The sequence below is a fragment of the Mauremys mutica genome, chromosome 26 (assembly GCF_020497125.1).
Source record: "Mauremys mutica isolate MM-2020 ecotype Southern chromosome 26, ASM2049712v1, whole genome shotgun sequence".
NCBI classification, from domain to species: domain Eukaryota; kingdom Metazoa; phylum Chordata; order Testudines; family Geoemydidae; genus Mauremys; species Mauremys mutica.
Genome location: NC_059097.1, coordinates 12,580,469 through 12,602,104, shown reverse-complemented (window position 1 = coordinate 12,602,104; position 21,636 = coordinate 12,580,469). Strand labels below are relative to the sequence as shown.

Here is a 21,636-nt window from a genome sequence, read left to right as displayed (position 1 = left end):
CGGCTTGGGGGGGGGACTCCCGGTCCCCCAGACCAGCGCCACATTGACGGCACTGCTCCAGCCGGGGCTAAAACAGAGGCGTCTTTTAGCTCGCGCAGCAGAGGTTCACACCCGGGGATGAGGAACGCGCCGGGGCCAATTTGAGCTCCCCCGTAGGAGCGCCAGAACCGGGGTAGAATGGGGGGGGGGACTGTGGTCCCACCCCCCCCTGCCCAGGCCAGGGTGAGAGCTGCCCACGGAGCCGGGGCAGCTGGAGGACGTCCCGGATCCTCCACCCCCCGCCCTCAAGGCTCCGTGGCTGACGAGAGATCATGTAGGAGAACGGCCGGGCCTGTTTGTCAGGGCCTGATTGGTCCGGCCCGGGACGCAGGCCCGTTCCTGGCTCTGCGGCGAGCCCCGTCGCGGTCCCGTGCCTCAGTTTCCCCTCCCACCCTTTAGGCTGAGGTCTCCGGGCAGGGGAGGGTCTGGGCCGTGCCAAGCAGGACGGTGGCCCGGATCGAAGTTGGGACCTTGGCCCAACAGGGGAGCTGATTTTGGTCAGGGCCTCTAACCCCGTACTTTTGGGGGGGGGGGCTGTTTCATTCCAATTCTTGCCCACGACTAACTCCAAGGCCTAACACACAGTTCGGAGAAAAGTCCTCGCAGTTAAAGATCTACCCCCCGGGCCAGGCGCAAGCAGCATCACACCTCGCCCCCCCTTCAGGAAAAAGACACCCCCCCCCGGATGCTACTGAGGTTACCCCCCCAGTGAACCCTTTCAGGCCCCCGGAAAGCCTCCGCTCCTCCTTCCCAGCCCAGCTCGAGCAGGCCGGCGCCCAAAGGAAAACCAGGTCCCCGTTTGCAATACAAACTTTAATCCCAACGCTCGGGGGCGGGGGCGCGGGGGCCACCCCCGTGCAATGATTCCGGGGCGCCACCCGGTCCTGAAAATAAATCAACGTTAAAAATCGTATCTATAAAATAGCAAAGGGGGGGGGCGGCGACGCTACCAGCCACCGGCACGGAGGGTGCGAACGATCATTCACTGAAGAAAAGTTCAGCCGCCCGGACAGAAATTCCCGGCGGCCTCGTAGAACGAGGGAGAACAGAACCGCTCGGCCCACCGAGAGGGACCCGGAACAGGGAGCTAGGAAGGCGGCTGCGTCTTGGTTAGCGACACAAAGGCCGGGGCGGGATTTTGCCAAGAAGGGGAAACGAATTTGATTTCTTCTGCGAAAAATAGATCAGGGAATGTTCCTGGAACGGGGGTGACGTTTCAGCCAGAGCTCGTGACTGTGCAAAGGAGATTTTCTTAAGGGGGGGAAAAGGCTTTTTTTGGTTCATTAAAAAAAATACTAATAAATAATCCAGCAAATATCCCGCCCCCCCCCGGACTCTGAGCTGAAATGCCTGGCCGGCTTTCCAGGGCTCGCTGGAGGTCGGCTATGTGGGTCCCGTGCCCTGCAGCCCCCCGCTGACGTGACGGGGGAGGGCTCGGCGAAAAGGCAGAGGGGTCTGCGAAAAATCGCAACAAAAAAATGAAGAAATTAAAAAAAAAAATGGTTTTGTCTTAAATTTTCCTGCGGGACAATTTCGATTTCCTGGCGGGAATTCAAAATCTCGTGGGAGATGTAGTTCGAGCACCTTGTGCTCCGCCTTCTGGACTGGACTCCATCTCCCATGATGCACCACTACTGGAGGGGGAGGAGTGCATTATGGGAGCCCCTATGGGAGACGCAGGCCAACCCCATAGGAGGCAATGGCCCCCCCCCCATGACACCTCCCATGAGGCCAAATAGAAAATGTGTCATTTTTGAGGCATTTGTTTGTTCCGACCAAAAGCCGTAACTTTCCAAAGCAGACGCGTTTCCCGTGCGGCAGGCAGCCCCCGGGGCAAATCATTCTCCTTTGGAGGGGAACATTTCCAGTCAACGCTCGCGCCGAAGCTTCAACACCGACCGCTTTTCTCCTAAGTGTGCGTTGGGCGTTAGCCATCGCGCGCCGCCGCCGGGAAGCGAATTAAAAAGCTGCTTCGCTCCAGGGCCGAGAGGCTGCGCAGGCGGAGCGAATCGAGCCGGTTCTCCGAGAAGTTCAGCGCAGAAAGAGCGACCCTCGCGGGCCTTCTTGACGCACCCGAGAGAGGTGGCGAAACAATCTCGTTCTCCCGGGGAGAGCCAACGGCCCGGAGCCGGCCCCGTTCCCAGGCCGGAGAGAAACGTGGCAGGAAACGGTTGAGGCGATGAGCGGGAGGCGGCTCCGGGGCGCGGGCAGCAGTCACTGCAGGGGAGCCCGTCGGGCCCGGTCTCCCCCTCGCCGCGCGGGCCGGAGCGCGTCCTCCCGCCCCGCGCTAGTTGAAGTGGAATTTGAAGTGGAAGTTGCCAGAGCCGAAGGGGTTGAACTCGAAAGGCCAGTGCTGGGGGTGCCCTCCCGCTCCTTGCTGGTTCTCGGGGTCCAAGGGGTCCTCTCCGGAGTCGAACTTCTGCCGCATGTCTGGAGGGGAAAGGCGGGGAGATCAGGACCTACCCACTAGGCACTGCTGCCCGTGGCCTGGGAGGAGAGAATTTCTGCCAGGCCCCCAGGGTGACCGACTGCTTCTGCCCAGGCGCCGCCCGCCCCCCCGGGCCAGGCCCCTACCTGGGTCCGTCAGCACCTCCTTAGCGGCCGCGATGTCAATGAATTTCCTCTCCGCCTCCTTCTTCTCGTCCGGGGACTGGAAGTTGTCGGGGTGCCATTGCTGGGCCAGCTTGCGGTAGGCCTTGATGATCTCCTGCTTGTTGGCGTTCCTGGCCGGGGGGGGGGGGGGGGGGGGAAGAGGCGGGTTAAGGACGCGGAACAGAGAGAGCGGATTGGGGGGGGGGGGTCGCGCCGGCGGTCGGGCCCAGTCGGGGTCCCGTCTACACTAGCCGGGCCGCCAGAGAGTCCAGGTCTGGGGTCCCCAGGTCCAGCCCAGGGGTCTCAAACTCAAAGGACCACGGGGGCCACATGAGGACTAGTGCATTGGCCCGAGGGCCGCGTCACCCCCAGAAGGTGCAGGAGGGGCGTATGGTGTGGCAGGGGCTCAAGACAGGGAGTTGGGGTGTGGGGTGCAGGAGGGGTGCAGCAGGCGGCTCAGGGCAGAGATTTGGGGTGTGGGGTGCAGGAGGGGTGCAGGTGCAGCAGGGGGCTCAGGGCAGGGGGTCGGGGTGCAGGAGGGGTACGGCAGGGGGTCGGTGCAGGGTGCAGCAAGGGCTCAGACAGGGGGTTCGAGTGCAGGGGGGGCTCGGGGGGGGGCTCCGGCCCGGTGCCCACCAGAGGCAGGTCAGGCTCCCCGCCCGCCCTGCCCCCGCACCGCTGGAACGTGGGGGAGCAGGGGCACAGGTGTGTGTGTGTGGGGGGGGGTGTTGCTGTGCTTCAGGCACCGCCCCAGCAGCTCCCACTGGCCGGGAACAGGGAACCGGAGCCGCTCTAGGTAAAGGTGGGAGAGGGCGGGGGGGCCGTGAGGGGACCCCCCCGGGCTAGAAGCACCTCCACGGGGCACAGAACCCGGGCTCTGATCCAGCGAAGGTCTCAGAACCCACAGCTGGACGTCGACGCGGGACAAATTCCCCCTGGCCCCGGGGGTCCCTGGAACGACTTCCCGTCGGGTGGCGGGTGTCATATCCCCTGTACTGCGAGCCGCGAGGGGAGATTCCCCCCACGCCGCCGGTTCGAAGCCCGGCCTGGCCAGTGACCCCCACCTCCGGATCCCCAGGATCTTGTAGTAGTCGCGCTTCCTCGACTGCTTCAGCAGCTTCTGGGCCCGCTCCAGCCCTTCCTTCACCTCCTCGTTTTCCCCGTCCAGCTCCTTGGCCGCCTGGTAATCCTCCACCGCTGCGGAGCAAGCAGAGCTGCCTCACGCCGTGCCCGGCTCCCTGCGCCAAGGGACCGGCCCGGAGCCGTCGCTGCCGCTTGCCGGCCGCGGGCGTTCGGGTGCCCGGTTCTCCTCGGCGGGCTCCCCGGGGAAACTACAGCTCCCAAGATGCACCACGGCGACGGCGCTCCCTTGAGGGGCGATCACGGTGCATCATGGGAGATGGAGGGCCCCCCGCGGGACGCGCCCACGATGCACCGGGGTCTCTCCCCCCGCTGCTGTAGTGCAGCGTGGGAGCCCCTGGCGGAGGGGCCTCGGGGAAGGCGGAGACCCCCCCAAATACAGCTCCCGCCCCGCCCCCCATCTCGAAGGGGGTAGATCGGGGGGGGGGGGGGTGTCGTGGGAGTCATAAGGACCCCGAACTACAATTCCCAGAAGGCAATGCCTCCCGCCTGCAAGAGGGAGGACTGCAGAGCATCATGGGATATGCAGTCTCACAAGGGGACCCCCGGCCCCAGAACCACGTCACCCAGGAAGTACCAGTTTTCATCTCGAATTCGTCCAGACTCGATTTCTGCCCCTTTTTTGAAGGGGGGGGGGGGATTTTCCACTGAAAAATTTTGACAAAAAAGCCCCTCCCCCTGCCCTGCCCCCACTATACCCCACACCACTCCCCTCCCCCAGCTTGGGTAGAACCCAGGAGTCCGGGCTCCCAGCCCCTCCCACCTCACTGGCTCCCAGACGTGCCCCCACTGACCCCAGACACACACACACTGGCCCTACCCCACTCCCCCTCAGAGCTGGGAGCGAACCCAGGAGTCCGGGCTCCCAGACCCGCCCCGCTCCACCCCACTCCAGGAGTCCCGACCCCCCGGGCGGTGCTCCAGCCGCTAGGCCGCGCTGCCTGCCAGCACGGGGCCGGGGGGCTCCTTCCCCGAGGGCGGCGGCATCGCCGGCAGCCGGCCCCGAACGTTCCCCACGGGGAGGCCGGGGAGAGGGCTGCTCCGGCTCGGCCCCACGCCCCGGGCCCCCCTACCTCTCTGGAAGTCCCCGTTCAGGACGTAGGCCTCGGCCCGGTCCCGCAGGACGAAGACGTTGCCCGGGTCCCGCTGGTGCGCCTCCGTGCAGACCTCGACGGCTTCCTGCGGCCGTTTGCTCTGGCGGAGAGGGGGGAGAGGGGGGTCAGGCTGCGGCCGTGGGGACCGCTGCCCTGCGGTGCCGGGGTCTTACCCTGGGCACACACGGGGGCAGACAGAGGGTGACCAGACGTCCCGCTAAAATCGTGACCATCCCCATATTTGGGTGGTGGTCCCCCATCCCGAGACGCAACTTGTCCCGATCTTTCGCTCCGCCGGCAGCCCCCAGCCCCCCGACGGAGCTGCGTTGCGCCAGCCCCTCGCCCGCCTTCGGAGGCCCTCCCGGCACCGCAGGGAAGGGTCACTTCTCCCCACCGCACCGAGGGAAACTGAGGCACGCAAGGTCAAGGCACCGTTTTCAAAAGCGAGGCCTTTCGATCGAGTCGCTTTAGGGGGCGGAAGCACGCGGCGGCTTTCGGACGCGCGGCCGTCGGCCACCTGCCGTCGGTCCCACCGCGGCCGCACCAGAAATCGAACCCAGGAGTTCGGATTCCCGCAAGTCGGGCGACTGGATAATTGGCCAGCACCATTTCTCCCCTCCGAGAGCCCCCCCGGGGGGGGGGGGTTGCAGGCAGGGTCTCTCCTATCCTAGGATAGTTTGGATTTTCCGGCCGGAAACGACCCCCCGGTTTCGGACCCGTCCTAACCCCAGGGGAGGGGCACCCGGAGCCAGGCCCAGCGAGCGCAGGACAGGCCCAGAGCCTCTGCGTTGGGGGGGCACAAGCACCCGCTGCTGGGCACTGCCCCGTCCCCCCGACTGCCGCCACCCCTGGAACGACCGCGGGGCCCACGGGCCGCCCGCAGGGGGCGGGGCTTAGCGCCACGGCCAATCACAGAGCTCCTCAAAGCCCCTTTACAGAGAGCGCGGGGGGGGGGGGGGGAGCAGGCGCTGGGCCGGTCCCGCTGCTGCCCCCTGCTGGGGGGGACGGGCCCTGCTCCGTGTGTGTGTGTGTGTCTCTGCTGCCCCCTGCTGGAGGGGACGGGCCCTGCTCCGTGTGTGTGTGTGTGTGTGTGTGTGCGTGCGTGTCTCTGCTGCCCCCTGCTGGGGGGGACGGGCCCTGCTCCGTGGGTGTGTGTGTGTGTGTGTCTCTGCTGCCCCCTGCTGGGGGGACGGGCCCTGCTCCGTGTGTGTGTGTGTGTGTGTGTGTGTGTGTCTCTGCTGCCCCCTGCTGGGGGGACGGGCCCTGCTCTGTGTGTGTGTGTGTGTGTGTGTGTGTCTCTGCTGCCCCCTGCTGGGGGAGACGGGCCCTGCTCTGTGTGTGTGTGTGTGTGTGTGTCTCTGCTGCCCCCTGCTGGGGGAGACGGGCCCTGCTCTGTGTGTGTGTGTGTGTGTGTCTCTGCTGCCCCCTGCTGGAGGGGATGGGCCTGGCTCTGTGTGTGTGTGTGTGTGTGTGTGTGTGTGTGTCTCTGCTGCCCCCTGCTGGGGGAGATGGGCCCTGCTCTGTGTGTGTGTGTGTGTGTCTCTGCTGCCCCCTGCTGGGGGGACGGGCCCTGCTCTGTGTGTGTGTGTGTCTCTGCTGCCCCCTGCGGGGGGGACGGGCCCTGCTCTGTGTGTGTGTGTGTGTGTGTGTCTCTGCTGCCCCCTGCTGGGGGGACGGGCCCTGCTCTGTGTGTGTGTGTGTGTGTGTGTGCGCGCGTTTGCGTCTGCCACCCCCTGCTGGAGGGGACGGGCCCTGCTCTGTGTGTGTGTGTGTGTGTGTGTCCCCACTGCCGCCCCCTGCTGGAGGGGACGGGCCCTGCTCTGTGTGTGTGTGTGTGTGTGTGTGTGTGTGTCCCTGCTGCCCCCTGCTGGGGGGGACGGGCCCAACTGTGTGTGTGTGTGTGTGTGTGTCCTGCCGCCCCTTGCTGGACAAGCGCAGGGTCCAAGCCCTCACCAGGGGAATTCCCCCCCCCCCCCGGGTCAGATCGGCCGGGACCCAAGGGGGCGGGTGATGTGGGGCGGGTCTCCCCGCTCAATTCCCTGCCGCGGCAGGGGCCTCGGCTCGGCACAGGGCGCACACCAGGCGGGTCCTGCCGAGGAGCGAAATGCTTCGCGCTCTGCACAGGGGGAACGGAACGGCCCGTGGCTAGGAGACCCGGCTACAGCCAATGGGCCCTTCTGGCCTCAAACCCGACGAAATCTAGGAAATGTGGCGAGGAGTCTGTGTATAAACACCCCCCGCGCCCCACCCCAGGGGTGGCTGCATCTCAACACCGGGCGAGGAGTCTGTGTATACACAGCCCCCGCACCCCACCCCAGGGGTGGCCGCATCTCAGCGCCGGGCGAGGAGTCTGTGTATACACAGCCCCCGTGCCCCACCCCAGGGGTGGCTGCATCTCAGCACCGGGCGAGGGGTCTGTGTATAAACACCCCCCGCGCCCCACCCCAGGGGTGGCCACATCTCAGCGCCGGGCTAGGGGTCCCCGTATATACAGCCCCTGTGCCCCACCCCAGGGGTGGCCGCATCTCAGCACCGGGCAAGGGGTCCCCGTGTACACAGCCCACACGCCCCACCCCAGAGGTGGCCGCATCTCAGCGCCAGGCAAGGAATCCATGAATACACAGCCCCTGCGCCCCACCCCAGAGGTGGCCGCATCTCAGCACCGGGCGAGGAGTCTGTTTATACACAGCCCCCATGCCCCACCCCAGAGCTGGCTGCATCTCAGTGCCGGGCGAGGAGTCTGTTTATACACAGCCCCCACGCCCCACCGCAGGGGTGGCTGCATCTCAGCACCGGGCGTGGGGTCCCCGTATACACCCCCCCCGCGCCCCACCCCAGAGGTGGCCGCATCTCAGCACCGGGCGAGGAGTCTGTGAATACACAGCCCCCGTGCCCCACCCCAGAGCTGGCTGCATCTCAGCGGCGGGCGAGGGGTCCCCATATACACCGCCCCCGCACCCCACCCCAGAGCTGGCTGCATCTCAGCACCGGGCGTGGGGTCCCCGTATACAGCCCCCCCGCGCCCCACCCCAGGGGTGGCCGCATCTCAGCACCGGGCGAGGAGTCTGTGAATACACAGCCCCCGCGCCCCACCTCAGAGCTGGCTGCATCTCAGCGCCGGGCGAGAGGTCCCCGTATACACAGCCCCCGCGCCCCAGCCCAGAGCTGGCTGCATCTCAGCACTGGGCGAGGGGTCCCTGTATACACAGCCCCTGCGCCCCACCCCAGAGGTGGCCGCATCTCAGCACCAGGCGAGGAGTCTGTGTATACACAGCCCCCATGCCCCACCCCAGAGCTGGCTGCATCTCAGTGCCGGGCGAGGGGTCCCCATATACACAGCCCCCGCGCCCCACCCCAGAGCTGGCTGCATTTCAGCCCCGGGCGAGGGGTCCCCGTATACACAGCCCCCGCGCCCCACCCCAGAGCTGGCTGCATTTCAGCCCCGGGCGAGGGGTCCCCGTATACACAGCCCCCGTGCCCCACCCCAGAGCTGGCCGCATCTCAGCACCGGGTGAGGCGTCCGCGCCCATACAGCCGTCCCAACCCCGCTGTTTGTGTCTCCCACCCCCGGGGGGCGCTCCCTCAGGCTCTCCCCGCAGCCCGCGGGGCGGACGCGGGCGCGAGGCCGGGCTCACCTTGGACAGGCAGTGACAGATGCGCGCCTTGGCCTTGACGACATAAACCTCCACTTGCGGCTCCGTCTTCATGGCCGCTTTGTACTTGTCGATGGCTTCCTCGTACCTGGCCCCGGGAACGGCACGGGTCACCCGCCGGCAGGGCTCGAGCGGGCAAGGGGGCGGGGAGGGGAACGGAACACCCACAACACGCCAGACCTAGAGCCGGGGGGGGGGGGGGGGCTTCCGGGGGAAAGGGGCAGAGGAAGAGATCCCAGAATACCCGCCTGCCCCCAGGATTCCTGTATAAACAGCTCCCTGTGCTCCACCCCAGAGGCGGCTGCATCTCAGTGCCGGGTGAGGGGTCCCAGTATAAACAGCCCCCGTGTCCCACCCCAGAGGTGGCTGCATCTCAGCGCTGGGCGAGAGGTCCTCTTATACACAGCCCCCCACATCCCAACCCAGAGGTGGCCGCATCTCAGCCCCTCCACTACTCCCAGCAATCCAGGGGAGACTCCCCAGAGATTCCCACCCCAGAGCTGGCCACATCTCAGAGCTGGGCGAAGGGTCCCTGTATAAACAGCCCCCGTGCCCCACCCCAGAGCTGGCCGCATGTCAGCGCTAAGCGAGGGGTCCCCATATAAACAGCTCCCAGGTCCCACCCCAGAGGTGGCTGCATCTCAGCCCCTCCACTACTCCCAGCAATCCAGCGGTTCCTCCCCAGAGATTCCCACCCCAGAGGCAGCTGCATCTCAGCCCCTCCACTACTCCCAGCAATCCGGGGGTTGCTCCCCAGAGATGCAGCGGAGGGGTAGGGGGGATTTCAAGGCACCCCCTGAAGCCACAGCCCACCCGGCTGGGAGGACCCCGCCTCTCACGGCCCCCGGCTTTATGGGAAGCGGGCGGGCCGGGCCGTCACCTCTGCGCTCGGACGTGCTCCTCGGCCGACTCCAGCTGCTTGGAGAGCTTCTTGACCTGCTTGTAGTGGGCGAAGCAAGCCTTGTCGTCCTGGTCCAGCTTGAGACATTCACGCACCTGCCTGGGGAGGGGAGACCGGGGACAGGTGGGGCGGGTGGCTGGGAGGCGCGGGGGTCCCCCACCCTCCGAGATTCCAGCGCATCCGGGCGGGGCTCGGAGCCAAAGCCTGTCACCTCCGGGGCAGGGTTTCAAGGTGGCCTGGGGTGGGGGAGGTTCCTCGTACCCGCCCCCAGACATCCCACACCGCCTCGTGCCCCCCCCCAACTCACGCCAGGGCCTCCGGGTGCTCCCCCAGGCCGTAGTAGAGCTGGCTGAGCTTAAGGAAGGCCGCCCGGTTGTCGGCGCGGAGCTTGGTGGTGGGTTTCAGGTCCAGGATGGCCTGGCCGTAGTCGCCCAGCAGGAGGTGGCACTCGGCGCGCAGCTCCTTGGCAGCGGGGTTCCACGGGGAGATCTGCGGCCCAGGGAGCAAAGGGGAAGGGTGAGAGGGGCTGGACCCCGCCTGGCCTGAGGGCGAACGGCACCCTGGGAAAGGGGGCTTTATGGTGTCCTTCCGCCAGAGCGGGGAAACTGAGGCAGGGCCGGCCCAGGGGGATTGCACAGGGAGCTGCGTTTGGAAATGCTGCTGCATTGCCCCGTGGGAACTGTATGCCGGGTGCCCCATCTCCCCATTCTCTGCGATGGGCGGGGCTTCCCGGCCGGACCGCATCTCCCATGATGCACCACAGCCAGGGACTCCCATCATGCCTCACCTTCCCTCCCCACAAGCGCCGTGTATCATGGGAGATGTAGTTCAGACCAGACTCCCAGGGCAGATATCATGGCAGCCTCCACCTCTGGCAGGGTGAGGGGACGCATCCCGGGAGGCCGTGGCCGTGGTGCATCATGGGAGATGTAGTTCGGACCAGACTCCCAGGGCAGATATCATGGCAGCCTCCGCCTCTCGGAGGGTGAGGGGACGCATCCCGGGAGTCCGTGGCCGTGGTGCATCATGGGAGATGTAGTTCGGACCAGACTCCCAGGGCAGATATCATGGCAGCCTCCGCCTCTCGGAGGGTGAGGGGACGCATCCCGGGAGTCCGTGGCCGTGGTGCATCATGGGAGATGTAGTTTGGACCAGACTCCCAGGGCAGATATCATGGCAGCCTCCGCCTCTCGGAGGGTGAAGGGACGCATCCCGGGAGTCCGTGGCCGTGGTGCATCATGGGAGATGTAGTTCGGACCAGACTCCCAGGGCCGATATCATGGCAGCCTCTGCCTCTCGGAGGGTGAGGGGACGCATCCCGGGAGTCCGTGGCTGTGGTGCATCATGGGAGATGTAGTCCCAGCTGGGACCCTACAGGTGAAGCGGGTTGTGATGCACCAAAGAGCGACCCGTGCGGGGGTCAAAGCACCTCGGAACGGCTCAGGCCAGCAGCGCCCCCTCTCCCCAGCTCGGAGACGGCGCGATCCCCCCGCCCCCGGCACGTACCTCGACGGCTCGCTCCAGGATGCCGATGGCTCCCGCGTAGTCTGTCCTCTGATAGGCCGCCCGGGCCTCCTGCATGCTCACTTCCAGCTCGGTGAGCCTGGCTAGCTGGGTCTGAGCCTCCTTGTGGCCGGGGTCGCTCTGCAGCTGCGGGGGGGCGCGAAGGGGGAAGCAGAGGGGAGGGGAAAAACCCAACAAGGATTGGCAGAGGCCCGGAGGGGGTCCCCCGGCCAGTGCCCTTTGGGGGCCGAGGTTCCATTCCCACGCCGCTCACGAGGGGGGGTCCCTTCTCGCGGCACTCACCACGGCTTCGAAGTCCTGCTTGGCCTGCTCCGTGTTCCCCTGCTTCAGAAGGACGTTACCCCTCTGCAGCCGGGCCTGGGGAGGAGGAGAGAGAGCGAGAGCAGATTCCCAGTGATTCAAACCGAGGCAAAGTTCTTAACGCTCAAGCCCGGCGGGTTGTGCTCCGGTGCCACGTTCGGTTCCCAGGGGAGGTTTGCTAAAGCAGCCGAGGGAGGAGCCTACGTGGCACGGGAAAGTCAAGGCTATCTTAACGTTTCGGACCTAGCGCCTTTCGGCTATGGAGCGCAGCGCCCGTGCCAGAGGAGAGTCAGCGTCATTATCCCTGTTTGACAGAGCGGGGAAACTGAGGCACGGGGGTTCTCAAATTTTTTTTATTTTTTTTTTTTTTAACTGGGACCCACTTGGAAAATATTTCAGGTTCTGAAGACTCCCCCTCCCCCCTGCATACCAGGCCACCCTTACTTCTGCGCTGCTGCTGGGGGGCGGTGCTGCCTTCGGTGCTGGGTGCTCGGCCAGCAGCTGCTTCTCTCCGATCACCCAGCTCGGAAGGGCTCGGGCGGTCAGCCCCGCATGTGGCTGGCCACCAGAAGGCCTGGCAACTTGCAGCCTCCCTGTAATAACCTCGTGCCCCCCAGCTTGAGAACCCCCCCCCCGCTAGATTTTTAGGGGCATTCTTACCTTTAAAAAAAACCCCAAAAAAACTGGCCCAAGTGACTTTTAAAATCAGAAGCAGCCATTTCCTCCCAGGGTCCCGGTACGCTGCAATCAGCGCCCCACGGCGCAGCCCAGGTTGGCCGACTCGGGCTCGCGGGGCTAAAAACTGGAGTGCGGCCACTTCGGGTTAGCTGGAGTCCTGGCTCTCAGATCCTGCATGTCTGCCCGGCAACTTTTAGCCCAAATCAATTGCCCTGGGCCCTGAAACTCAGGGCTGTGAGGTTTTTATCGCAGCCTCGACATCCCCTCTCAGGCCTGCTCTGCTTCAAAGAGGAATCCGTTGATTTTAAAACGGTCAGCGATGGGGAATCCATTAGCCCCGTCTGACAGATGGGCAAACTGAGGCAAAGTGATTTGCCCAGGGTCACCGGTCTGGGAACAGAATCCGGGTCACTAGACTAGCCCACGCTGCCTCAAGCAGGATCTTTTGCAAATCGCAACCTGCTTTCAGTGGTGTCTCCCTTAGGTACCTTGAAAACCCTGGCCATAAAAAAAAATCATATTTAGGGAGAATTAAAAACAGGCAGACGGATTTTCAGGGTTTTAGCTGGCTCTCCCTGTTACACCTCCGGCATACCAAAGCAGTTCACAGACCCTAGTTAACCCCAGGCAGAGAGTGTCATTAGCCCCAGAGAGGGAAACTGAGGCACCAAAAGAGGCCAGGCCTGGCCTCAGGCCCAGCTGGGAGGCAGTCGGGCGAATCCCCCGAGCTCTCCCAGTCATGTGCCTTAACTACCTTGTTCTGGCCACAAAAGCAGAACGGCAACACTATTTACACGTTTATGTCAACACGCATCCGGCCGAACCGGTTTTGAATCAGTTTTGGCAGCTCAGTGCTGGCCGGGAATCATTCTGAACAGCTGTGTCTGAGCTCAGGCAGAGAGAGAGAATGCCTTGGATAGCCAATGCCTAGTGGTTAGAGCTAGCGCAAGGGAGACCTGGGTTCGAGTCCCCGATCTGCACGGTTTTCGGCTCAGGGATTCGAGAGAGGAATCTCGAGTAGGTAACGTTCTCTCTGTATTCGGTGACCATCGCTGCTGGTATCCTGCGTCCAGCCGCGGGGTTCCACCACTCCAGAAGGACGTGGATGAACCGGAGAAGCTACGGGAGCGATTGGAAGATTGGAAACCATGCCCGAGAACGAGAGACGGCAGGAGATTGTCAAGCTAAACGGATCAGAGAGACGATGAAGGGGTGACCTGACCACCGTTTCTAAGCACCAACGCGGAGAACAGCCACGTGATAATAGCTGGCTCGTCCATCTAGGAGAAAAAGGTCTAACCAGCTCCGATGGCTGGATATTGAAGTTGGACAAATTCAGTCAGAAAATAAGGCGTACATTTTTCACAGTGGGGGTAACTCACTACTGAAACCACCGACCGCCCCCGGCCGTGTTTAAATCTCGATCGGCTGCTTCTCGACGAGAGCTGCTGCAATTTAACCTGGAGATATCTTGGGGAAGGTCTCTGGCGTTTATTACACAGGTGAGATGCTCAGAGTGGTCCTTTCCGGCCTTGGGATCGACGAATTTGGGTCTCCCACCCCCGCGAGCTAAGCTCTCTGACCCCCCAGGGGAGAGCCAGTCTCCCCACTTGGCGTTAAGTACGTCAGTCGTCCTTCATAGAGACCACTCGCCTGGGCTACCTGACCCGGGGGGGCCGTCCTGAGAACAAATCGCCTTTTTCTGACCGAAACAAATTCTCCATCGGGCAATTCCCGACCAGCTCCGGCGGGAACAGATCAGCAGCTGGGAGGGGGCTGAGACGACGGCCTTGGAGGGCCAAGCACGGCCCGGTTCAGAAGGGACCCGGCCCACGGCCCCCCAGGAGGGGAGCGGCGAAAGGAACCGACCGTTAGCCAGTCACCCCGCGAGCCCGAAGCGGGACGAGCAGCTGGGACTTACGGCCAGGAAGTCGGGCTTGAGCTCAATGGCCTTGGACAGGTCGGGCAGCGCCGAGCGGAACTTGCCCATGGCCAGGTAGATGGTGGCGCGCTTGTAATAGGTGAGGTAATTCTTGGGGTCGCCTTCTGCAGGAAGGAGAATGTGTTACCGGAGTCCTGGCCCCGCCCCCGGTTGCCTAGCCCCGCCCCCGGTTGCCTAGCCCCGCCCCCCGGTTGCCTAGCCCCGCCCAGATCTGCTCTCCCTGCACACCCCGCCACTTCCCGCCAACCGCAAGGCCCCATTCACGTACCTGCCCCCCAGCTGTCCCCCCGCCCCCAACGCCCCTCCCTGGCGCCGAGTTCCCGCCCACTGTCCCCAGGGCACTCCGGCGAGCGCGGAGGAGGCTGGCGGCCGCCGTGCTCCCTGGCCAGCCGGCGCCGCCCCGCGCCCGCGCCCACTCACCGACGGCGGAGTGGTAGTGAGACAGCGCCTCGGCCAGCTGTCCGGCCGCCAGCAGCTTGCGCCCCATTTCCAGGTGGTTCTCGATCTCCGCCTGCCCCGAGGCCAGCAAACCTGCAGCGGACAGAGCGGCTCAGCGGCTCCCCGACCCCGATCTACGCACCGCGCCGGGAGCCAGAGAACCACAGGGGCACCTCGGCGCTCTCCCCCCACATCGTGCATCTGGGGGGTCTAAAGCATCCCGGCCTCCTTTGGAAAACCTCCACCCCTTCCTGAGGCAGCAGCATTGTCCAGTGCCTGCTAGCTTGGCCACGCCCCTTCCTATCAGCCCCGCCCTCACTCTCCTGGCCACGCCCCTTCCTATCAGCCCCACCCTCACTCTCCTGGCCACGCCCCCATTCTATCGGCCCACCCTCACTCTCCTGGCCACGCCCCTTCTATCAGCCCCGCCCTCACTCTCCTGACCACACCCCCATTCTATCAGCCCCGCTCTCACACTTCTGGCCACGCCCCCTTCTATCAGCCCCGCCCTCACTCTCCTGGCCCTGCCCAGACCCCCCATAACCCCCTCCTATACTAGCCCCCACTCTCCCGGCCTTGCCCCCTTGCTACCTGCCCTGAAGCCACCTTCCCACCCCATCACTTTTCCCTGCTCTCCTGACCTCACCCGCTCTTCCCCCTGCCCCCTCTCCCCCACAACCCCACCCCCACTCTCCAGCCCCTACCCCCTCCCCCACAACCCCACCCCCACTCTCCAGCCCCTACCCCCTCCCCCACAATCCCACCCCCACTCTCCAGCCCCTGCCCCCTCCCCCCCACAACCCCACCCCCACCCCACCAGCACCACCTCCACACTCCGGCCCCTGCCCCCTCCCCCACAACCCCACCCCCACTCTCCAGCCCCTGCCCCTCCCTCACTCTCCTGACCACGCCCCTTCCCCACCAGCCACACCCCCACTCTCCTAATCCCACCCCCTCCATCCCCAGTCTTGGGACCCTTCACCTTCCCCACTCTCCAGCCGCTGCCCCCCCCCACAACCCCACCCCCACTTTCCTGCCCCACCAGCACCACCCCTTTTCTCCTGACCCCCTCCCAACCCCCAGGCCCCGCCCTTTCCCCCGCCACTTACGGGGGGGCCCCGCCCGTGGCGTCCCTCGGGTGCCCGGCTGTCCCCGTTTGGTAGGAACAGGCCCCACATTGGGGGCCTTGTCTTACGTAGGCGCCTATCGCCCCCCCCCTCGATTTTTCACACTTGCTTCCCCTGCTCTGCGGGGGGGGGGGAGGGGCAGCACCAGGGGGAGGAGCCAGCAGCAGGTGGGAGGAGCTAAAGAGCAGCTGGTAGGTGGAGGGGGCGGGGCCAGTAGGGGGCGGGGCTAAGACGTCAGATGGTCATCCAGGTGGGGGGCGGGGCTAGGCGCGACCCAGGGGGCGGGGCCAGCAGGGAGAGGGCGGGGCCAATGCAAAGGTGGTCTTCGCTCTAGGGGCGGGGCCAGCAGGGAGGGGGCGGGGCCAAGGAGGAGGGTGGTCGTCCAGGTGGGGGCGGGGCTAGGAGCGGCCCAGGGGGCGGGGCCAGACGGGAGCGCGCGGGGGGCTGGCCCTGCGGGGAGGGGGCGGGGCTAGCCGCGCGGGAGGGGGCCCCGCACACGGGGGGGGGAGGGGGGACTTCCGGCGCGTTGCCATGGTTACCTGGGAGCTGCAGGTCCAGCAGGACGCAGAGCAGGGAGGCGGCCCAGAGCAGCCGCCGCCCGCAGCGCCACAGCCCCGGCCCGGCTCCCCGCCCGGGCTCCATAGCACCCCCGCTCCGGCGCCAGCCCCGCACTTCCGCATACCGCACTTCCGGCCGCTCTGGCCCCCGGCCTCTCCGTGGTATGCGCGTCACTTCCGCCTGCCCTTCTGGCCGCCGCGCTCTATGGTACGGGCGCGGCCCCCTCCGCTCTAGCCGGCCGCCTCTATGCCCCGGAGGAGCGCGGCGCCACGCGCGCTCTCTCTCTCTCTCAGGCTTCCGCGTTCCCCTCCCCTCCCTCCCGCCGGGCGCGGTTGACCAATCGGGACGCTCCCCTGTGCAGACGGGCAGCGCCGGGAGCCAATGGGCGCGAGGGAGCGGGAATGGGGGCGGGGCCTGGACTGGGGGCGAAGGGTAGGTGAGGGAGGGGAAGGAGGGTCCTGGGAGGGGGAATCTTGGGGGGGGCTGGAACAGCGGGTCTGGGGGGGCTGGGAGGGGGGTCCTGGGGGGAAGGGACAAGGGGTCCTGGGGGGGGCTCTGGGGGGCGGGGAGGGGGGGCCCTGGGACAAGGGGTCCTGGGGGGGTTCTGGGGGGCTGGGAGGGGGGTCCTGGGACAAGGGGTCCTGGGGGGGTTCTGGGGGGCTGGGAGGGGGGTCCGGGGACAAGGGGTCCTGGGGGGGTTCTGGGGGGCTGGGAGGGGGGGTCCTGGGACAAGGGGTCCTGGGGGGGTTCTGGGGGGCTGGGAGGGGGGATCCTGGGGGGGCTGGGATAAGGGTCCTGGGGGGGCTGGAACAGGGGGTCTAGGGGGGATCTTGGGGGGCAGGAACAAGGGGCTGGAATGGGAGGGGATCCTGGGGGGGCTGGGAGAGGGGATCCTGGGGGGCTGGGACAAGAGGTCCGGGGGGGGTTCTGGGGGGCTGGGAGGGGGGATCCTGGGGGGGCTGGGACAAGGGGTCCTGGAGGGGCTGGGGGTTCTGGGGGGCTGGGAGGGGAAAGCTGAGATTTCTGGGGAGCCCCCAAGTGGGAGGGGAACCCCCCCCCCATGTTGGGGGGAAGGGAGGAGTCATTGGGGGAGAGGAGCCCCCGCCCATGTGAAAGGGGGCAGGGAGCAGGTCACTGAGGGGCCTCCCTGCTTGGAGGGGTGGGAAGTGCCTGGGGGGATCATTGGGGCCGAGGGAGGGGAGTTCCCCCCCCATGAAGGGGAACGGGGTGTTCATTGGGGGGAGTTCATAGGTGAACCCCCCTGAGGAGGGAAAGGGGTGTCTGGGGGGGAGTTGAGGTATCTGAAGAACCCCCACCCCTCCATGGAGGGGGGTGGGAAGGCCTTGAGGGGAGAGACAGCCCCCCCCCCCGGCAAGGGAAGGGGTGTGTGGCTGGGGGGGAAGGTTGGGGTCTTTCAGGAGGTGCCCCCCACATGGAGGGGGGCAGGGGTGTGGCGGCGTCTGGGGCTGAGGGAGGGGGATGGGTCAGTGGGGCCGGGAGAGGAGAGCCCCCTATGCGAAAGGGGTGGGGGGGGCTAGCAAGGGGTCAATGGAAAGCCCCTTTTGTAGAGGGGAGGGGAGGCATTGGGGCGATCTACATTGAAAGCGGGGGTGGGGGCTGCCAACGTCCCCCCAGTGTGGAAGGGGAACTGGGGGGTCGTGGGAATGGGAGTCCCAGGAGGAGACGGGGGGAGAAGCCCCCTGCTCAGGAGCACTGGAGGGTCAGGATTGGGGGCTGATCCTGAGGAGTGAGGACCCCGCAGGGCTGGATCCAGGGGCCCAGGCTGCAGCGAGGGGCTGGCCCGGGATACGGTGCTGCAGCCCCATGTCCAAGCCATTCCCCTGCCCCCCAACTCCCCCCGTCTCTCCCCAGCAGGCCGGGGGGCGATGGAGCCAGACTGCAAGCGCAGGAGGATGGAGGAGCCGGCGGACCCCCCGTGGGAGCCGGTGCTGGTGCTGCCCGAGCTGGAGTCGCAGGAGGTCGAGCTGACCCCGGCCTACGCCGCCCCCGTGCTGCTCCGGACCGAGACGTCCCGCCTGGTGCGGGAGCTGGCGGCCGCCCGCCCCCTGCCGGAGCTCCCGCACCTCAAGCGGGTGCGGGCGCGGGGGGGGACCCAGCCGCTGGAGCTGCTCCTCTGCCCGGCCGGCCCCTCGCCGGGCGCCTCGCGGCCGCTGGCGGAGCTCCTCCCCGCCGGACGGGTGGACGTGCGCGGCCTGGGGGAGCCCTTCCTGGTGCAGGTGCCCGCCCGGGCCCCCCTCACCCGGCCCCAGTTCGAGGCGGCCGCCCGGCACTGGCCCACCGCCTTCCACGAGAACAAACGGACCAGCCGGGCCCTGGCCGGGCGCCTCTTCACCCCCCAGGACAAGGCGGCCATGGAAGCTCACATGCAGCAGGCCGTCCGGGCCGCCCGCCGGGGGGCGGAGCTGGGCATGGTGCCGGCGGGCGCCGCCGTGGTGGAGCCGGCCACGGGGCGGGTCCTGGCGGTGGGGCACGACTGCCGGAACGGCCTCCACCCGCTGCTCCACGCCGCCATGGTCTGCATCGACCTGGTGGCTCGCGGCCAGGGCGGAGGCGCCTACAGCTACCGGGACTATCCCGCCTGCTCCTTCCTGCCCCCGGACGGCTGCCCCCTGCCCGGCGAGGGGCTGCCCTACATCTGCACCGGCTACGACCTGTACCTCACCCGGGAGCCCTGCGTCATGTGCGCCATGGCCCTGGTCCACTCCAGAATCCAGCGGGTCTTCTACGGCGCCGCCTCCCCGCACGGGGCCCTGGGCTCCGGCTACCGACTCCACGGCCGCCCGGACCTCAACCACCGCTACGAGGTCTTCCGGGGCGTCCTGGAGGGGCCCTGCCGCCGCCTGGGCCGGGAGCCCGCTGCCCGCTAGCGCCGGGCGCGGCTTTTAGCCCGTCTGTTTTAACAAGCCGAGCTGGACATGGGGGTGTTTTAAATAAAGTTGTTTTAATGGGGATCTGGCTGTGTTACGTGCCGGGGGGAGGAGGGTGTCGGCCACCAAATCTGTGCCCGTTTGGGCTGGGGGGGCTTCCTGGGGGACGGGCCGTGCTGCAGCCGGTTCTGATGGGTGGGAGCTGGGCCCAGGGGTGGCAGGTGAAGCTGCCCCCCCTCGCCCGGGGGGCTGAGACGGTGAGTCTGGAGCCCCTCCACCTGTGGCCCCACCCAATTCCTCCCCTTCCCTCACAGCCCCCCCGTTCCACCCCCACTCCGCCTTCCCCCCCCAACCCCATCCCCCTGCGCCCCAGAGACGCTCTGTGAGAGCTGTTCCAGGGACGTAGGGGGGGGAGATTTTTCCTGAGGCCCCCAAATCCGCCACTGTGCCCCCCTGGTGACCCAAGGCTGGGGGAGATTTAGCCAGGCCGGGGTCCATGGGCCAGCTGAAGATGGTAGCCAGGGTGACCAGATCACCCCACTAAAATATGGGGGCACATTGGCCCCACCCACAGTCCGCCCCCACTCAGCCCCAGGTCCCGCCCCACTCGCCCCCCCCCACCGCGTCCTTCCTCATCCCCCGGCCTGCTGCTGGCTCGCTGCGTCCCTCCTCAGTCCCCCACCCACCGCTCGCCTCCCCACGGGCCACTCACCCCTACGGCGCCGACTTCCCCTCTGCCGGGTGGGTGCTCACCCGCCCCCCACCTCTTCCCGCCCTCGCCCCCATACCACCCCCCTCCCCCAAGTCCTCGCCCCGCCTCTTCTCTGCTGCCGACCGCGGCCGCATCCCCGCTCCTCCCTCCTGCTACGTGCCGCCAAACAGCTGTTAGGCGGCGGGGACATGGCTGCGCTGGTCGGGGGGTGGGGGGAGCTTGGCTGCAATTTTTCCCCATGGGTGTTCCAGCCACGGGGTCAGCACCTCCCTCCCACTCGCCTCCTTACCCCAATATTGCGACAAACGGCGTCCCGATCCGACACTGATCGGGCCGCGGGACAAAGGGTTAAATATCGGGACATCTGGTCGCCCTAATTGCAGCAGAACCCCGTGCCTCCCGGGCTGATGTAGGTGCAATGTGTAGCGGCCAGAGAGCTGGGGGGGATTCCTGCCTGGCCTGGGAGAACCCCCCAACGAATCCCCCCCTCTCGTGCACTAGAGAGAGGGCCCTCCGGAGGTATATTGTCAGCAATCTATTGGGAAGCTGATAAGGGAATAAATCGATAGAGAATGAAAGGCCAGGAAGATAATTAATGCCAGTCCTATCGTTATGGAAAACAAGTCTCAAACAAACCTGATTTCGCTCTTTGATGAGATGACAAGCTTGATTGATCCCGGTAATTGCACAGGAGTAACTGATTTAAAGCCCCACGTGACAGGACGGGAGACTCACAGAGGCTCGTTTAGCCTAACGAAGCGAAGGCGGAGGGGGAATATGATTGCTCTTTATAAATATATCAGTGGGATAAATCCCAGGGAGGGAGAGGAATTATTTAAGCTCAGCACCAATGTGGACACAAGAACAAATGGATATAATCTGGACACTAGGAAGTTTAGACTTGAAATCAGACGAGGGTTTCTAACCATTAGAGGAGTGAAGTTCTGGAACAGCCTCCCAAGGGGAGCAGTGGGGGCAAAAGACACATCTGGCTTCAAGACTCAGCTTGATAAGTTTATGGAGGGGATGGTATGATGGGACAGACTCATTTTGGCAATTAACTGATCTTTGATTATCAGCAGGTAAATATGCCCAGTGGTCTGTGATGGGACGTTAGATGGGATGGGATCTGAGTTACGGCAGAGAATTCTTTCCTGGGTGCTGGCGGGTGAGTCTTGCCCACATGCTCAGGGTTTAGCCGATCGCCATATTTGGGGTCGGGAAGGAATTTTCCTCCAGGGCAGATTGGCAGAGGCCCTGGAGGTTTTTTGCCTTCCTCTGCAGCATGGGGCACGGGTCACTTGCTGGAGGATTCTCTGCACCTTGCGGTCTTTAAACCACGATTTGAAGACTTCAGTAGCTCAGACACAGGTCAGGGGTTTGTTACAGGAGTGGGTGGGTGAGATTCTGCGACCTGCGATGTGCAGGGGGTCAGACTAGATGGTCCCTTCTGACCTTACAGTCTATGACATTCTGATTAAACGACAATCTCAATAAAGCGCCACCCTCGCGGCTAAGTGACATCTCAAAAAGTAGGTGCCCGTGGGGATTCGTCATTGACTGGAGGGTGTGAAATATACAATCTTTGGGCGGATGACACGAAGGTTGGTGGAGTGGTACGTAAGAACCAGGACAGGGCACACTGGAAGTTGTCGTAAGCTGCCCTGCTCGAACATGATGCCTTTTACGGCAGCCAGCTATAAGATGACGAGCTTGATTGATCCCGGTAATTGCACAGGAGTAACCGATTTAAAGCCCCGTGGGACAGGACGGGAGACGCAAAGAGCTCGGCTACAGACTGGGGGACACGGGACTCTGAAAAGGATCCGGGGGGCAGAGTGGACAGACAACTCCCCGTGATGCTGTGGCCAAAGGGGGCTGTTATGGGTCTGCAGGGTCCGGTCTATGCCCCAGCCAGCATCCAGTCCCTTGGGAGTGACCCCTTTAGGGGGCTGGCTCCCAAGGTCTCATACTTTCCCCAAGACTCCAGAATTGGGCCGTCAGACGCCAGGGATCTCTCTCGATGGCTCCAGCGATGCGGGGTTGTGGC

The 21,636-nt window shown here is 65.5% G+C and overlaps 2 protein-coding genes across 5 annotated transcripts; one reads left to right on the top strand and one right to left on the bottom strand.

Moving 5' to 3' along the window:
- Positions 1-829: 829 nt before the first annotated feature.
- Positions 830-16,132, bottom strand: LOC123356655 (dnaJ homolog subfamily C member 3-like). 3 transcript variants are annotated; one of them, XM_045000040.1, is made up of 12 exons: positions 15,968-16,100; positions 14,284-14,394; positions 13,843-13,967; positions 11,226-11,300; positions 10,926-11,069; positions 9,727-9,908; positions 9,399-9,518; positions 8,501-8,606; positions 4,845-4,965; positions 3,696-3,828; positions 2,614-2,762; positions 830-2,469 (listed from the first exon to the last, which is right to left on the bottom strand). In XM_045000040.1, exons 1-12 carry the CDS (start codon positions 16,068-16,070, stop codon positions 2,327-2,329), a joined length of 1,512 nt encoding a protein of 503 aa, XP_044855975.1. In that variant the 5' UTR covers positions 16,071-16,100; the 3' UTR covers positions 830-2,326. The 3 variants fall into 3 exon arrangements, with proteins under 3 accessions (XP_044855975.1, XP_044855977.1, XP_044855978.1); XM_045000042.1 differs by lacking the exon at positions 15,968-16,100 and adding an exon at positions 16,111-16,132 and having other exon boundaries at positions 831-2,469; XM_045000043.1 differs by lacking the exon at positions 15,968-16,100 and adding an exon at positions 15,497-15,515 and having other exon boundaries at positions 831-2,469.
- Positions 16,133-16,175: 43 nt separating this feature from the next.
- On the top strand, positions 16,176-19,412 carry ADAT3 (adenosine deaminase tRNA specific 3). 2 transcript variants are annotated; one of them, XM_045000071.1, is made up of 2 exons: positions 16,176-16,193; positions 17,859-19,408. In XM_045000071.1, the coding sequence occupies exon 2, from the start codon at positions 17,873-17,875 to the stop codon at positions 18,872-18,874; it is 1,002 nt and encodes a 333-aa protein (XP_044856006.1). In that variant the 5' UTR covers positions 16,176-16,193; positions 17,859-17,872; the 3' UTR covers positions 18,875-19,408. The 2 variants fall into 2 exon arrangements, with proteins under 2 accessions (XP_044856006.1, XP_044856005.1); XM_045000070.1 differs by lacking the exon at positions 16,176-16,193 and adding an exon at positions 16,292-16,418 and having other exon boundaries at positions 17,859-19,412.
- Positions 19,413-21,636: the final 2,224 nt, after the last annotated feature.